At 35.4% G+C, this 13,919-nt stretch overlaps 3 protein-coding genes across 4 annotated transcripts; all 3 read left to right on the forward strand.

Annotated features, from left to right (window-relative positions):
* On the forward strand, window positions 1–3,845 carry LOC105130581 (Methyltransferase MT-A70 family protein). 2 transcript variants are annotated; one of them, XM_011033161.1, is made up of 9 exons: window positions 1–328; window positions 414–728; window positions 924–957; window positions 1,389–1,461; window positions 1,781–1,958; window positions 2,074–2,163; window positions 2,285–2,384; window positions 2,554–2,787; window positions 3,005–3,845. In XM_011033161.1, the coding sequence occupies exons 1-8, from the start codon at window positions 56–58 to the stop codon at window positions 2,709–2,711; spliced, it is 1,221 nt and encodes a 406-aa protein (XP_011031463.1). In that variant the 5' UTR covers window positions 1–55; the 3' UTR covers window positions 2,712–2,787; window positions 3,005–3,845. The 2 variants fall into 2 exon arrangements, with proteins under 2 accessions (XP_011031463.1, XP_011031456.1); XM_011033154.1 differs by having other exon boundaries at window positions 3,022–3,845.
* Window positions 3,846–5,500: 1,655 nt separating this feature from the next.
* On the forward strand, window positions 5,501–8,005 carry LOC105130593 (probable NEDD8-conjugating enzyme Ubc12-like). The gene is made up of 6 exons (XM_011033171.1): window positions 5,501–5,684; window positions 6,609–6,719; window positions 7,055–7,163; window positions 7,266–7,344; window positions 7,440–7,556; window positions 7,650–8,005. The coding sequence occupies exons 2-6, from the start codon at window positions 6,614–6,616 to the stop codon at window positions 7,788–7,790; spliced, it is 552 nt and encodes a 183-aa protein (XP_011031473.1). The 5' UTR covers window positions 5,501–5,684; window positions 6,609–6,613; the 3' UTR covers window positions 7,791–8,005.
* A 1,757-nt stretch (window positions 8,006–9,762) lies between these two features.
* LOC105130604 (protein BRASSINAZOLE-RESISTANT 1) lies at window positions 9,763–11,908 on the forward strand. The gene is made up of 2 exons (XM_011033180.1): window positions 9,763–10,272; window positions 10,808–11,908. The coding sequence occupies exons 1-2, from the start codon at window positions 10,018–10,020 to the stop codon at window positions 11,504–11,506; spliced, it is 954 nt and encodes a 317-aa protein (XP_011031482.1). The 5' UTR covers window positions 9,763–10,017; the 3' UTR covers window positions 11,507–11,908.
* The last annotated feature ends 2,011 nt before the right edge of the window (window positions 11,909–13,919 follow it).

Raw genomic sequence — 13,919 nt, forward strand, 5'->3', positions numbered from 1 at the left:
CAGTTTTTACCTTTTAGCAGTAGAGCTAGAAAGTGAAGCACTTGAAGTGCCAACCATGGAGAACTCGAAAACAAGCGACAAGCTGCCTGCCTTTTTAGAGTCTGGAATTTACAGATTCGAGAATTCAAATGTTGTTTTTATAGACCCGGTTCGAATGTTAAACCGGTCCTATACCCGCTTCAGGTCTTCACCATCTGCCTACTATTCTCGTTTCTTCGATTCCAAAGAAACTATTGCAACTTCAGATTCAAAGAAACGAAAGCGAAAGGAGAAGAAGAAACCCCACGACTTAAACGAAAGAGAACAAGCTGCTACTCTGCGTCACCAGGTAACCATAAATTCGCTGCCCATTTACTATTATTTGGTGTTTCTGATTGTGTGTGCATTTATTTTCTATTCTGATCCTGTGGCAGCAAGTGAGGCCTATGTTGTTGAAGGCCCATGTATTTTTGATGGAAGCTACCGATCTCTTAGCGATTATGAAGGATTTAAGGGGTGACAGTAATATCTGTTCTTCAACAGAATTGAGTGAACAACACTCTTTCATTGAGCTTGGAAAGGTTTGGCAAGCTCCTTTCTATGAAATCATTCTTAAAGGTGCTTGGAAGGGGTTAGAAAGAGTGGTTCCTGTTTTTAACAATTTGGTTGTTAACGAGACAAGTGATGATATGGAGGCAGAATTTCTAAACAATAAATATATACTGCCAAGAGAGAGTTGCTTCTACATGGTATGTTCTGTTGATTTTGTCCACCTCTTTTAAAGTAGCCAGCTTTAGCTTCATGTGTCTATAAAATTTGGTATCTTTCGATTTTTGATTCTTTAAGGCTGCCTCTTTTTCTGGGGGAGCAGTTGATTGGCTTTCCTGTGGAGTTTGTCTTACTTATTTTTTTGCATGTTTTTTTCTCCTTCTACCACGTGGAAGTCTGATCTGGGGCAGGTTCACAACCTTATTCACGGTAATTACTTTCTAGTAGTCATTGTTCTGCATATTTCTTTTCCTGATCATTTGACTCCATGTTGCATCAGAAGAAAAATATACAGAGATTTGGAGGTTAAGCATCAAGATATAGGGTGTTGAATCCATTCTAGCAAGGAACATCCTTTGTCTGCTAGTCCCGGGATCCATTTGTATTATCAGGCAATTGCTAGTCCTGCCAATATGATTTGATCAATGGCAGCTCTATATCCAGCATCCTATGTAGTTTTAAGAAATGAGTGCTCGTTCACGCCTAAAATTTCTTACTTGTTCTATTGATCAATGGCAGCTCCATTGCCAGCATCCTTTGTAGTTTAAGAAATGAGCATCCTTTGTGGTTTAAGAAATGAGTTATGCATAAAATTTCTTACATGTTCTATTTGTCACTCATTTTTGTTCTTAATGTTGCAGAATGCAATGTTGGCTTCAATCTTATAGTGATCGATCCACCATGGGAAAATGGAAGTGCTCGTCAAAAACTTAGGTAGACATTTCCGTCCATATAGGATTTCATTAATTTCCATCTGGTTGGTTAAAAGTTAGCTTTTAGTGATAGTTGTTTCTTTTTCCTGTAATTGCATTTTCGGTTATAGAAGTATTTGTCAAACAACGTATGTTTTTGGCACATTACTCCAGCATGTGGAAATGAGCTGACTCGTGAATAAATGATGGGAAAAAAAATATCACTTGACTCTGTACGTAGGTGTAATTTTGAGCTGCAATTGCTGTCTTCAACAAGTACCTTTTGCCCCAATTTGAACATCAGTAATTATGTCAACCTCGTCCTTTTCCTTGTCATGTAGGTACCGAACTCTGCCAAACCGGTATTTCTTATCCCTTCCTATTAAGCAACTTGCTCATCCTGATGGTGCACTTGTAGCCTTGTGGATGACCAACAGAGAGAAATTGCATAATTTTGTTCAGAAAGAGCTATTTCCTTCATGGGGAGTCAGTCACGAAGCTACTTATTACTGGCTGAAGGTGCTCCCTCCCTTCCTCTATATCTATCTATAAGTGTGTGTATGTGTGTCGCCCAATCCATCTATCTATTTGATGGTTATCATTCCATTGATTGTGTTTTACTGAAATACTACAGGTGAAAGCAGATGGCTCACTGATTAGTGATTTAGATCTCTTTCATCATAGACCTTATGAATGCCTTCTATTGGGCTATTTTCATGGACAGGTGAGAGTATGAAGTTTCAATGGATTTGGATTTGGTAAAAATACCTGAATGTTCTTTGTCTGGTGTTTCTTTAAGCTCTAAATTACTTGTTCATAGCTCATCCTGTTGATTTATTTTCCAGGGCACAAATTCTAAACAGCCGCCCAGGCTGAGACCTATAAAACATGATCAAATCATCATAAGCATCCCAGGGGAGTACTCGAGGAAGCCTCCAATTGGAGGCAAGTTTGTTCTGACGTGGTATTAACATTTTCACATGCACACACTATCAGAAATTGGAGTTGGCAATCACATCTCCTCTTACCACTTGCTGTCAAGGTTATTCAATAAGTGACTTTTTCTGTACTAAACATAGATGCTTAATGCTTGTTCTTCCCTTGATATCAATAGAGTTGCTACTGGAGGATGTTCCAGACTTTAAACCTGCTCGATGTATTGAACTATTTGCTAGAGAAATGACAGCTGGATGGACTTCTTGGGGAAATGAACCTCTTCATTTTCAACAGTCGACATTTTTTGTAAGGGATGAGATCGATGATACATCCTGATGAAGGCACTTTTGTAGTGAACTTGCAAGGGAGCCTGGAGCTGTTGGCATCTCTCTTTTCCAAATATATGCTCCTTGTAAGTTGTTATTATTATTACTATTATTTTTCCTTTCTCATGTCCTTCTGAAGTGGTATCATTATAGATTGAGAGGTTTGGACTAGCCTTCCAAGTGTTATTTTCGCTTGAACAGGTTTCCTTGATTTTTTCCTTTCTGTATACGTATTACCCATGCCGTTAACAATTCATTTTTCCTTTTGTGAAGCCTTGACTGGATTCTCTCTTCACTTCACAGATTACATTTTCGTGCAGGTAGCAAGCAGGTGGTGAACTGGTTTGGTCACCATGTTCAAAAGCCAACCAGTTCCGGAACAAGAGTCTATGTAGTGTGTGTTATTGTGGTCACTTTCCCGGTCCAAGCTAATGGAAATGATTTTTAACATGCGCAATGAGTATTCAGATCAGGCACACGAGATTAGGATAGTGAAGGAGGAAGTTCTGAGATATTCATGGAATGCTTTTCCTAATATTCAAAGATGCATAAAAGTTTCACTAGGCAATCTGGAGTAGATTGAAACAACCTGAGCCCTTCCTTCTGTTTGTATCACTTCTCTCAATTCTGTACTTGAGACCGTGAGGCATCTCAGAATTTCCCAGTAAAGGATGTACTTGGTAGGTCTAGAGAAAAAGGTCCTACAGAGAGTCTAACATCGTGCACGCTTTGCTGACCTGAGGGATGTTTGTGATTGCTATAACAAAATCACCTGCCACTATACTATCTCATGACCTATCTGGGCAAGTGATCATCCATGCGGTAACAATCATATCCATGTGTTCTGGTGTATGTCTCTCATGTGATAAGTCTGTAATGCTTTCTATCAAATATTTCACGAAATATGTTCTCTTCTGTAATGAACGAGAAAAAAAAAAAAAAAAGGTTACAGGAGGAGGAGCTTACCATTCTGCAGAGCTTTAAAAGGAAAACAAAGGAAAAGGACCGCAACTAGAAAAGTTTACAGCTCCTGCAAATAGCATAAAACTGGCTTAGAAATACAAGTATCGGAAGAAGCTTCGTGTTGTGGTGGTTGTACTGAATCTCTTGCTCAATCCACTTAACTAAAGAACAGCAGCTGTTACACATGTCGCCGTAAATTCGTCCATTTCTTTTCTTCCATGTACAATAAGTCGCAGCATTTCCATGCAACCTCGTTAAGACAACAAGAAACATCTGTCCTGCAAGTTCGGTCTATCCCTCAGGTATTTAGTATTTCACCAGCCAGCCCATCTATTCAGTCCACAATTCTGTTGGATAGTCGGCCAGGCCTCAGAAAAAGGGCATTCTGATAAATAAATACATAAATGACCGCCCTCTTCATCCGAACTTTTACAAAGAACACAGGTTGTATCCGTTTGTCCACCCATAAGAATTCGAATGAGTATTGGCATGAGAGCCCAAACCATTTAATGGTGGGTTCGGATTAAGCTTATCTGAGCCCACCATTCATATGATTGGGCTAGTATTAACTCCTAGACATACAACAACTTGAGCCCGAGAGAACTTAAGATTTGGCCTGGATCTTACTAACCTGAATCCACTTGATCTTGGCGGTTTAGAGTGAAACTTGTCGGAGCTCATTACTCAAGCAATTTGGCCTTGGGTTATCCATGAGAGATCCACCAACCCGAGTCCACGAGAGGTCAACGCTCAGCCCTGGTTCGATGCCGCCAATAGAGATTTTTAATGTTGAATATTTTGCTTTTGGAAAAAAGAACGAACAAGGTAACTATAAAAAACATAATCATTACTCTTTCAATTTATTTTTATATCTACAGCTAGATCTCTAAAGGGTATTTAAAAATATAATAATAATAATTTTTAAAATATTTTTTTATTTAAAAAATATTAAAATAATATATTTTTTATTTTTTAAAAATTATTCTCGACATAAACACATCAAAATAAATTTAAAATTATAAAAAAATAATTTTTAATTAAACCCTATTTGAATAGCAATCCCATACCAACACGAGATTGTGTTTGCAAACAAGCATTGCTCTTCCAGCAAATTGACAGTATTGTCATGGAATAACAATACATGCTAAAGTTTATATATAAAAAATTATTTTCCAACTAATGAATTTGAATTTCTTATATTAAAATTTTCCAAGTGCACGCCTCATGTAATATCATCTTTAATCTATAATTATAATTTTGGCTAATAAAATATGGCTTTCAAATCCGGATATAAACAGATAATATGGTTGAAAGCAAGCATTTTTGGACACAGTAAAGGTTTTAAAATCATAAAATCACAGTTAAACGATAAAAAGACATCCAATTCGAGAAATTTAAAATATAATAGCTCTTATATATTTTTTAAAATAACATATAAAACTATTTAAATAGTAGTTAAATTGATAGTTAATTAAAATCAAGTAAAATAAAGTTTTAAAACCTAATTCAAAAACTCAAAAATCACTAGAAAAATTAAAAAATATAAAATAAGAACTTTTAGACTTAATTTAAATATGATTTCAGCCTCGTCAATCCAATCATATGTGAGCACGGTGTCTTATTAATTTTATTTTTGTGATTTTATTACATTTTAATTAAACATAATTCTGCAATTTTTGAAATATCAACTCATTAAACTCACCACGAAAAAATATTTCCCCCTTTTGTTTTTAGACCTTGCTTAGGCCTATTTTCTTTTCTTGTAAAATCTCAATAATACCCCTACTACCTGGCGGTATACCACGTCCGACTGCACGGCATCTAAGCAAGACGCATACTCTCGCACTCAACATGCGAAAGCCAAGAAACTGCGGAGCCGTGCACTATAAATGCGAGGGCGAAGCAGTTTCTCTGCAGAATAGGAGAAAAACACACTAAAGAGAGACCCCCTCTGCAAACTCTCTCTTCGTTTACCTCTTCAAAGTCTAAAATTCTCATTGATTTTAATTTGCTCGAGCAGGTCTGATTCCTTTTTTTTTTTTAATGTTCTTAATTGTAATTTTCGGAGTCCTATGTATCTGTAATCAATTCCCTTGTTTTCGTTACTTGAGTAATTCTTAGTCTTGAAATTTGCTTAAACTTATCAGGTTGATTAGACAAAGCATAATCAATAGATTTTGGAAACAAAATCATGGGTTTACTAATCTTTAGCTCTCAATACAAGAACAGATATTAGTTAATCAAGCCAGGTTGTTTGAGTTTGAAGATCAACTCAGGCTATACTCAAGCCACTAAACCCTCCCAAGTCCTGGCTCAATGGATCCGATTCTTAGATCCATAGGTTATTTTCCTTTCTGGGTTATTGTTATTAATTAGCACGAAGAATGTTTTGTTACCCAAGGAAATAAGTGTTTTGGTTGTGTTTGTTGATTAGGATAGGTAAATTTTAGCCAAGAATTTATGTTATGCTATCATGTTAATCTTCTTTTCACGATAAATTGGCTCAAATAAGGAAAAAACATTTATTGAAATATATTTTTACTGACCAATTAGAACTGATTCCTAAGATTCATATGGGTCTAAAAAGGTTCAATACATAAAAGTTGTGAAACTTTTTGAAGAACAATCAAGAAAACCTTATGAAAATTGACTGTTTTTGTATAGAAGATGTAAAACATATATTAAATATAGACATATATTTCTATTTTTTTTCTAAATTTGAAAAAGTAATTTGAATCTTTAACATAATCCATATATTCGTAAAATATACCAAAAATTTAATTGAATAAATGTTATCTGCAGTGAAGCAACTATTCAAAGAGAAAATACTAAAATTATTATTTAGTATAGTTTCATTGGAAATAACTTGGTGCACGAGGATACAGAGTCGATGAATCAAGATGTCAATCCATTGCTAAATTTTCTGCTCCTTTTCTTCTGGCAGGCATAATGATTAAATTGTTCAAGGTAAAGGAAAAGCATAGGGAAACTCAGAGTGCAGATGGGAAGCCTCCAGTCAAGAAGCAAAGTTCTGGGGAATTACGTCTTCAGAAAGGTAATTCTTGGTTCGGTATACTCGGTTATAACAGCATCATGAATGACACAAAATTAGGCATAATTCACACACTTTGACAAGAGTTTGAGGGAGCTGAAAATGCAAGAACAGGACCAAAGTGCACGATACAATCTACTAGATCAAGGCTGGAACTACTGAAGGAATGTGCTTATTTCCTTAGCCCATTCTTCTGTCCACTATTTTATGGGCACTTGGTTCCATCTTTGGCTAGAAAGTACAGGACGGCTGCAGGAAAGTTTCCTATATGAGAGATTATACATGAATATTTCTATTTCCTCTTAATTCATATCTGTATGTTTACCCTTGGCTTGCAGATATAACTGAGCTGAACCTACCGAAATCATGTTGCATATCCTTCCCCGATGGAAAGGACAGCCTGATGAACTTTGAGGTCACCATTAAGCCTGATGAAGGATATTACAAGTAATTTGAAAAACCCTTACACCTGTGCTCAAAATCTCTGGCTCATTCCCTTACCAATGGAATCGCCTTTTTCCTCAAAACTCTCTTTTTACCTTGTCATAGGGGTGGCAAATTTGTGTTCTCATTTCAAGTTTCACCTCACTATCCTCATGACGCGCCAAAGGTCAAATGCAAGACGAAGGTATGGATGCGATGTTTGGTTCTGCCATCAATCTCTCTCAACGACAGTACTTGCCTAAGCATTGTGATCACACGGAACTTCTTTGCTGTTTGCAGGTCTACCATCCTAATATTGATCTGGAAGGCAATGTGTGCCTAAATATTCTTCGAGAAGACTGGACACCTATCCTAAATATAAACATCATCATCTATGGATTGTTTAACCTGCTCACGGTATCTACTTTACAGCTAACTTTATCTCACCATTTAGCCCACAAGAAACAAGACCCTTTGATGACTTGTAATCTTGAATGTCTTAATGTGCAGCAACCAAATCATGAGGATCCTCTGAATTCTGATGCAGCTAATGTGTTGAGAGATGATCCGGATGAGTTTAAATCGAACGTGAAGAGGGCAATGAGTGGTGGTTCTGTAGGAGATGTTCACTTCTCTTCCTGCCTAACTTAGCATCCCAAGGCATACTTAAGTAGCAGTATAGTTATCTCTTGGTGGTTAATCAAAAATTAATGCATTCAAATTCTCTAGCAAGCTTTCTGTGTTCTAAAGTCCGCCCTTGCTGTTTGCATGGATAAAATATTCGGACATTTTATTGATTCACAATCTTGAATGTGTCCACGCCCATAAACTTCCTAGATGAAGAGAGCCTTGTTGAATAGCAACCACTGATCTTTCCAATCAAGCCAAGAGGATTCCAAAGATTTTGTACTGTATTCTATTTTAATTTTCTCCCTTGCCATCGCACAATCAAGTGTGTTTGGCATAATTTAACCTAACTTTCCATTCTGAATTTCACCTAGTTGTTAAATAAAATATAACAAAAAAGAGTTAAATTAAAAGTATGTTTGGTAAAATCTAATGGCTAAATGATTCAAACCTTCCCCGAATCTTTGTTATATAAAAAAATTATAAATTTTATTTAAATAAAAATATGAATTAATTTTGAACAAACTTATTCATCTAACTTAAAAAAAAATTTCTAATTATATAAGAAAACTGAAATCGCTAAACTCTATGAATTAATACTCTTATGACCATGGAAATTTATTAATTATTCAAGATATTATTTAATTAAGGTGTTATTTAAACTTCAAATTTAAATCCAGATCCAAAGGAATATTATTTAATAAAAAAATACTAATTTATTAAGATTATATGGTAAAATATAAAACAATTCTGATTATTTGAGTGAAAAAAATACTAATTTATTAAGATTATATGGTATTTTATAAAAATAATTTCAAACAATTCTGATTATTTGAGTGAAAAAATAAAATAAAAGAAAAGAAAAGAAAAGAAAAGAAAAGGTGAATGTTTAATCAAACAAGTAGAGGAAGAAATAGTGAAAGGGAAAGTGTACATGGAAGGTAAGGGGTGGATTGGGTCCCAAGGAAGCCGGAACAAGTCTATAGGGTTTTAATGAGTTCAGTGTCTTTGGTCTTATTAGTTTCTAACAACTGGGAGAAGAGACACGCTCTCTCAAATGCTGGGTCCCACCCTCAACGGCTTGGACCCCATGTTTGAAATATTAGGTTATTACATGACAGGTACCGTAAACATGACATAAACCCACACACGCGGCAAGTTCCCCGCCCCCACTCTTTTTATTTTTTTCAACAAAAACAAGCGCCAGAGCAAATTCGCGTGCTCAAACAGACACACACCAGTCCATGGTTGCTTCTGCATGGAGGATTAGCCTACAGATTTCGTGCTTTCGTCCTTTTACCACTGTTCTCTCTCTCTCTCTCTCTCTCTCTCAAATATCATTTCTTAACTGGATAAAATTATTTATTTTAAGTGTTTATTTGTTAGTTTATGCTTTTAAAAATATTTTGTCATGATAAAATTATTTATTTTAAGTGTTTATTTGTTTATTTGTTAGTTTATGCTTTTCAAAATATTTTGTCATGAGAAAATATCAAATTGATATTTTTTAGATATTTTTGGTGGTTTTGATATTAAAATAAAAAATTAAAAAAATATTATTTTAATATAAAAATACTTACCATGTCACTCAACACACAAAATCTTAGTCATAATATTTATTTGATCAATTTTAGTTATTTTATAAATTAACTGTAATTTAATTGATCTGATAAAATATGGTTAGGCTAAATTAATATTAATTTTTTTTTTAAATAATTAATTTGAATTATTAGATCTGCAAAAATCCATTATTTAAAATTTAATCAGGGTTGAATTTAAATTTAAACAGTCTTGATATTGATTTGGATAAGTTAAGATGCCATGATTTAAATAACCTGAACAATGCCGACCAAGTCAACATTAATATTTTTTTATAAAATAAAATATTTTTTTAATAAAAATAAACAATTCAAATTAACTTAATGACTCACAAATTAATCTAATAACCAACTTGATCAGACAAGAAACTGAGTCTAGCATACAACCTTTTCATGTAATGAAACGCACCCTACCATTTCTAGCGGTAGTAACAGACTTTTCCCTTTTCTCTTCTTTTTCTTTCTCGTTTTACTATATAAAGCTTTATTAAAAGAAATCCCCAGAGCGAGATCCTTCTATTATACTTTCAGCCAATTAAAACCGTCTTCCTCGTGAACTTCTCTTCTCTTCTTCCCTGTCTTTTCGTTTTACTCGACGGAGTTATATCTACAGAGAGGGAGAGGGAGAGTTTGTGGTGGGCTGTTGTCGGAAAATGACGTCAGATGGGACAACCTCGACGTCAGCTGCAATGGCGGCAGCTACAAGGAGGAAGCCATCGTGGAGGGAGAGGGAGAATAATAGGAGGAGAGAGAGGAGGAGGAGAGCTATAGCTGCAAAAATATTTACTGGGTTAAGGGCTCAAGGGAATTATAATTTGCCTAAATATTGCGACAATAATGAGGTATTGAAAGCTCTCTGTGCTGAGGCTGGTTGGGTTGTTGAAGAAGATGGAACTACTTATCGCAAGGTATGCTATATATATGCCCTGTTTTTCCTTTTATGGATCTGCACTTATTGCTTTCCATTCGCCATGTTTTCCTCCCTTTTTTAGCCAGATCAAGCTTCTATCTCAGCTCAACATACTCTTTCGTATATGGTTTTTTTCATGCTTAATTGCTACTACTACTCTACTAGGTTTTGATTTGAGCATTGAGGAATCTAATATTTAACATCCGGTCAATTGATGCTTAAAATGTTAATAAAAATGGCTTTAATCTGATGGGTTCTTTTTTTATAAAAAAGGGAAACTTGAAATTTATTGAATTAAGTGTCATTAGCTATGCCTAATCGATTAAATAGGCTGTTCTCTGTTCTTTTTCTGTTTGAAAGCACTTAAAATCCAATTAATTAAGCTTGAATTGTTTTTATCTGATTCTAATCACCTTTCGTTGCTTAACCTGAAACTTCTTCACCAATGTTTTAATGTCTTCATGACCCTTATGGTTATTGGTAATGCTTTCTGATAATAGCAGTGCTTTGTTTGATTGATTTTTAATCTCCAGGGACACAGGCCACCTCCTATGGAGATAGTAGGTACTTCGACGAGGGTAACCCCATACTCATCCCAAAGTCCTAGTCCACTATCTTCGTTGTTTCCTAGTCCAATTCCTTCGTATCAAGTCAGTCCCTCCTCCTCCTCGTTTCCTAGCCCTACTCGTGGCGATAACAGTGCCTCTTCTAATCTCCTTCCATTCCTTAGAAATGCCATTCCATCGTCCCTTCCTCCTCTTCGAATCTCAAACAGTGCGCCTGTAACCCCACCTCCCTCGTCCCCGACCTCAAGAAACCCCAAGCCAATTCCCAACTGGGATTTTATTGCCAAACAATCCATGGCCTCCTTCAGTTACCCATTCAATGCAGTGTCTGCTCCAGCTAGCCCAACTCATCGTCAGTTTCATGCTCCAGCCACTATACCTGAATGTGATGAGTCTGATACATCCACTGTTGAGTCTGGTCAGTGGATAAGCTTTCAAAAGTATGCGCCTTCTATGGCTGCAGCAATGCCAACCTCTCCTACCTATAATCTTGTGATACCTGTGGCTCAGCAAATTTCGTCTAGCAATTTGGTCAAAGAGAGTGTAGTGCCCATGGATTTTGAGTTTGGCAGTGAACAGGTGAAACCATGGGAAGGAGAGAGGATTCATGAAGTAGGATTAGATGATCTAGAGCTCACACTTGGAAGCGGCAAGGCTCAGAGTTAGAGCGAACTAATGCTATATATCAGTAATAGTCATGGCAAGGAAATGCAGGAACATAAGAGAAGTTTTCCTTTTCTGGTTTGTGTTTCGCAAGCTTGGTTTGGAAGAGCATTTGCAGTTTGTTTCTTTGGCGCGAAGTACATTTCCCGAATCAATATTGGTTCTTGAAAGGAAGTAAATTTTCATGTTTATTTAGTTTCTGTTTCTTTTACTCATTTGACGACAACATTTACCAGCTGAATTGTTTGGAATGTTTCACAAGCATTACATGTAGATAGTGTGGGATATTTCTCAGTGTGTTCGAGAAGTTCTTCTATTTGTTACAGACTTTGAAAGAACCTGCTGACAGCATTAAATCATTTGTTGATGTTTTACTTCACTAAGTTAATGAATGTTCCTTGCTACTAACACCTTTGTATTTCAACGCTGCTTTCTTTTGTCTTTCAAATCTGTTCTCCCGGCTACTGTATATGGTCATGGTGTTCATGATCCTCGCAACATATCGCATGCTCATCAAATGAGGCTGGATTTTGAATGGCATTGCCCGTCAAATCCCACGTTCACTCATGAAGAGACTCGACACTAAAACAAGGGAATGGGAATTAAGGAATTTAAATAATGATTATGTGAATGGTTGTTATTTAGCAATGTCATCTGCTCTCGAACCAGTATTTCAACGCTGCTTTCTTTTGTCTTTCAATTCTGTTCTCCCGGCTACTGTATATGGTCATAGTGTTCATGAGCCTCGCACCATATCGCATGCTCATCAAACGAGGCTGGATTTTGAATGGCATTGCCCGACAAATCCCACGTTCACTCGTGAAGAGACTCGACACTAAAACAGGGGAATGGGAATTAAGGAATTTAAATAATGATTATATGAATGGTTGTTATGTAGTAATGTCTGTCGAACCAGAGGGGTCTGGTTGCCATCCGTATATTTTTACTGGAAATTTCTATGTCGCTTGTCATTTGCGCCGCTCGTGTTGTCCTCCAAGCTGAGTGCAATGATTTGTTAGCACGGAAGTTTTCCAGGTTTGTGCCTTGCATCCGGCCCATTGCCATGGAGCCCTTCATCAAACCACCCTGCTTCATAACGTCACTAAAGTGTATTTGTGATGAGCAGTAGTTTTTGGCGGGTGTAGTTTAAAAAATTAAATCTAAAAAAAATTATAAATTATATTTTTTTTAACTAAGAGAGTTTTTAGTGAAAAATATACAAAATTATAATATATATTAATTAATCAAATATTTTTAAATTTATAGTTGAAATAAAATATAGTTTCAACTATACCTACCACACTTCAAAAAAAAAAAAAAAACCCTAAATGATTATAGATGTGATTTAAGAAAATACTAATCTTCTTGCAGGGCCTTCATATAAATTACTAACACATATCGAGGGAAGTAGAGCATGCAAGAACTCCTAGTGTAAGCAATTTAATGTAAAAAAACACCAACAGATTTTTCCTTAAAGGGGTGTTTGGCCCTGCAACTAGAGTTTTTTTAAATTAAATTTTTTAAATATTTTTATATCATTTTAATATGTTAATATTTAAAATAAAATAAAATATATTATTTTAATATATTTATAAATAAAAATTATTTAAAAAAACAACTACTATCACTGCAAACTTCCCTGCAGCAAAATTTTTATAATTGACAGATTTTGTTAATTATCATTTATGTCACTACAAAAATGATCTATAATGACATTTATAAAATGTTATGATATGAAGAAATTTGTCATTATAGACCAATATTAACGTTTGCAGCCAACATGAGGTACTGCCATGACATCGTTGCTGGAAACTAGGATTGAATATTTTTTGTTTGGTCTGATTTTGAATTAAAATAAATAATTAAATTGAATTTTTTAAGTATTTAAATTGAACCAAACCAAAAACTAGTTCAAACTAATTAATTTTAATTTAATTTTTTTTTTAAACCAATTCAAACCAAAATTATTCCAGTTACAAACAAAATTTGTTCACAGCCATAAAAGAATCCCTACAATTTTTCTCATCATCTCCATTTCTTTCTGCTGTTGTGTAGCTACAAGTAGTGAGGAGCACAACCCACAGGAGCCAAGCCCACGACCATCACTTTTCAAAGATCAGCATTATACAAGCATGATTACAGATCTCACGGTGTTGTCAAACTAGAGGCCGCAAACTTCTCTTTGTCCAATCATTCCCTTTGATAAAATACTAGAAACTATTCTTGCAAACAGTCTTTTGTCCTGACCGCGCATTTGAAGCTTCTTCTGTCAAAGAGCTTGGGCATCTTTTGATGAGTAGGTCTGGTAAGAGAGTTAAGGCGATACCTTCCCGTCACTCAGATGAGAGTATAATAGAGAAAAGAATGAGCTTTTGTTTATAGCTTGAATCAGAATATCATTGAGGAACATTATGTA

This window comes from Populus euphratica, unplaced genomic scaffold (assembly GCF_000495115.2).
Source record: "Populus euphratica unplaced genomic scaffold, PopEup_1.0 scaffold2.1, whole genome shotgun sequence".
Lineage (NCBI taxonomy): Eukaryota > Viridiplantae > Streptophyta > Magnoliopsida > Malpighiales > Salicaceae > Populus > Populus euphratica.

Excerpts from the sequence above, each read along its gene's own strand:
- LOC105130581 (XM_011033161.1), top strand. The coding sequence starts at position 56 with ATGGAGAACTCGAAAACAAGCGACAAGCTGCCTGCCTTTTTAGAGTCT. Across the intron at positions 958-1,388 it reads GGTTCACAACCTTATTCACG|AATGCAATGTTGGCTTCAAT; the intron begins GTAATTACTTTC and ends TTAATGTTGCAG. Across the intron at positions 2,385-2,553 it reads GAGGAAGCCTCCAATTGGAG|AGTTGCTACTGGAGGATGTT; the intron begins GCAAGTTTGTTC and ends TGATATCAATAG.
- LOC105130593 (XM_011033171.1), top strand. The coding sequence starts at position 6,614 with ATGATTAAATTGTTCAAGGTAAAGGAAAAGCATAGGGAAACTCAGAGT. Across the intron at positions 6,720-7,054 it reads GGAATTACGTCTTCAGAAAG|ATATAACTGAGCTGAACCTA; the intron begins GTAATTCTTGGT and ends CTTGGCTTGCAG. Across the intron at positions 7,164-7,265 it reads CCTGATGAAGGATATTACAA|GGGTGGCAAATTTGTGTTCT; the intron begins GTAATTTGAAAA and ends ACCTTGTCATAG.
- LOC105130604 (XM_011033180.1), top strand. The coding sequence starts at position 10,018 with ATGACGTCAGATGGGACAACCTCGACGTCAGCTGCAATGGCGGCAGCT. Across the intron at positions 10,273-10,807 it reads ATGGAACTACTTATCGCAAG|GGACACAGGCCACCTCCTAT; the intron begins GTATGCTATATA and ends TTTAATCTCCAG.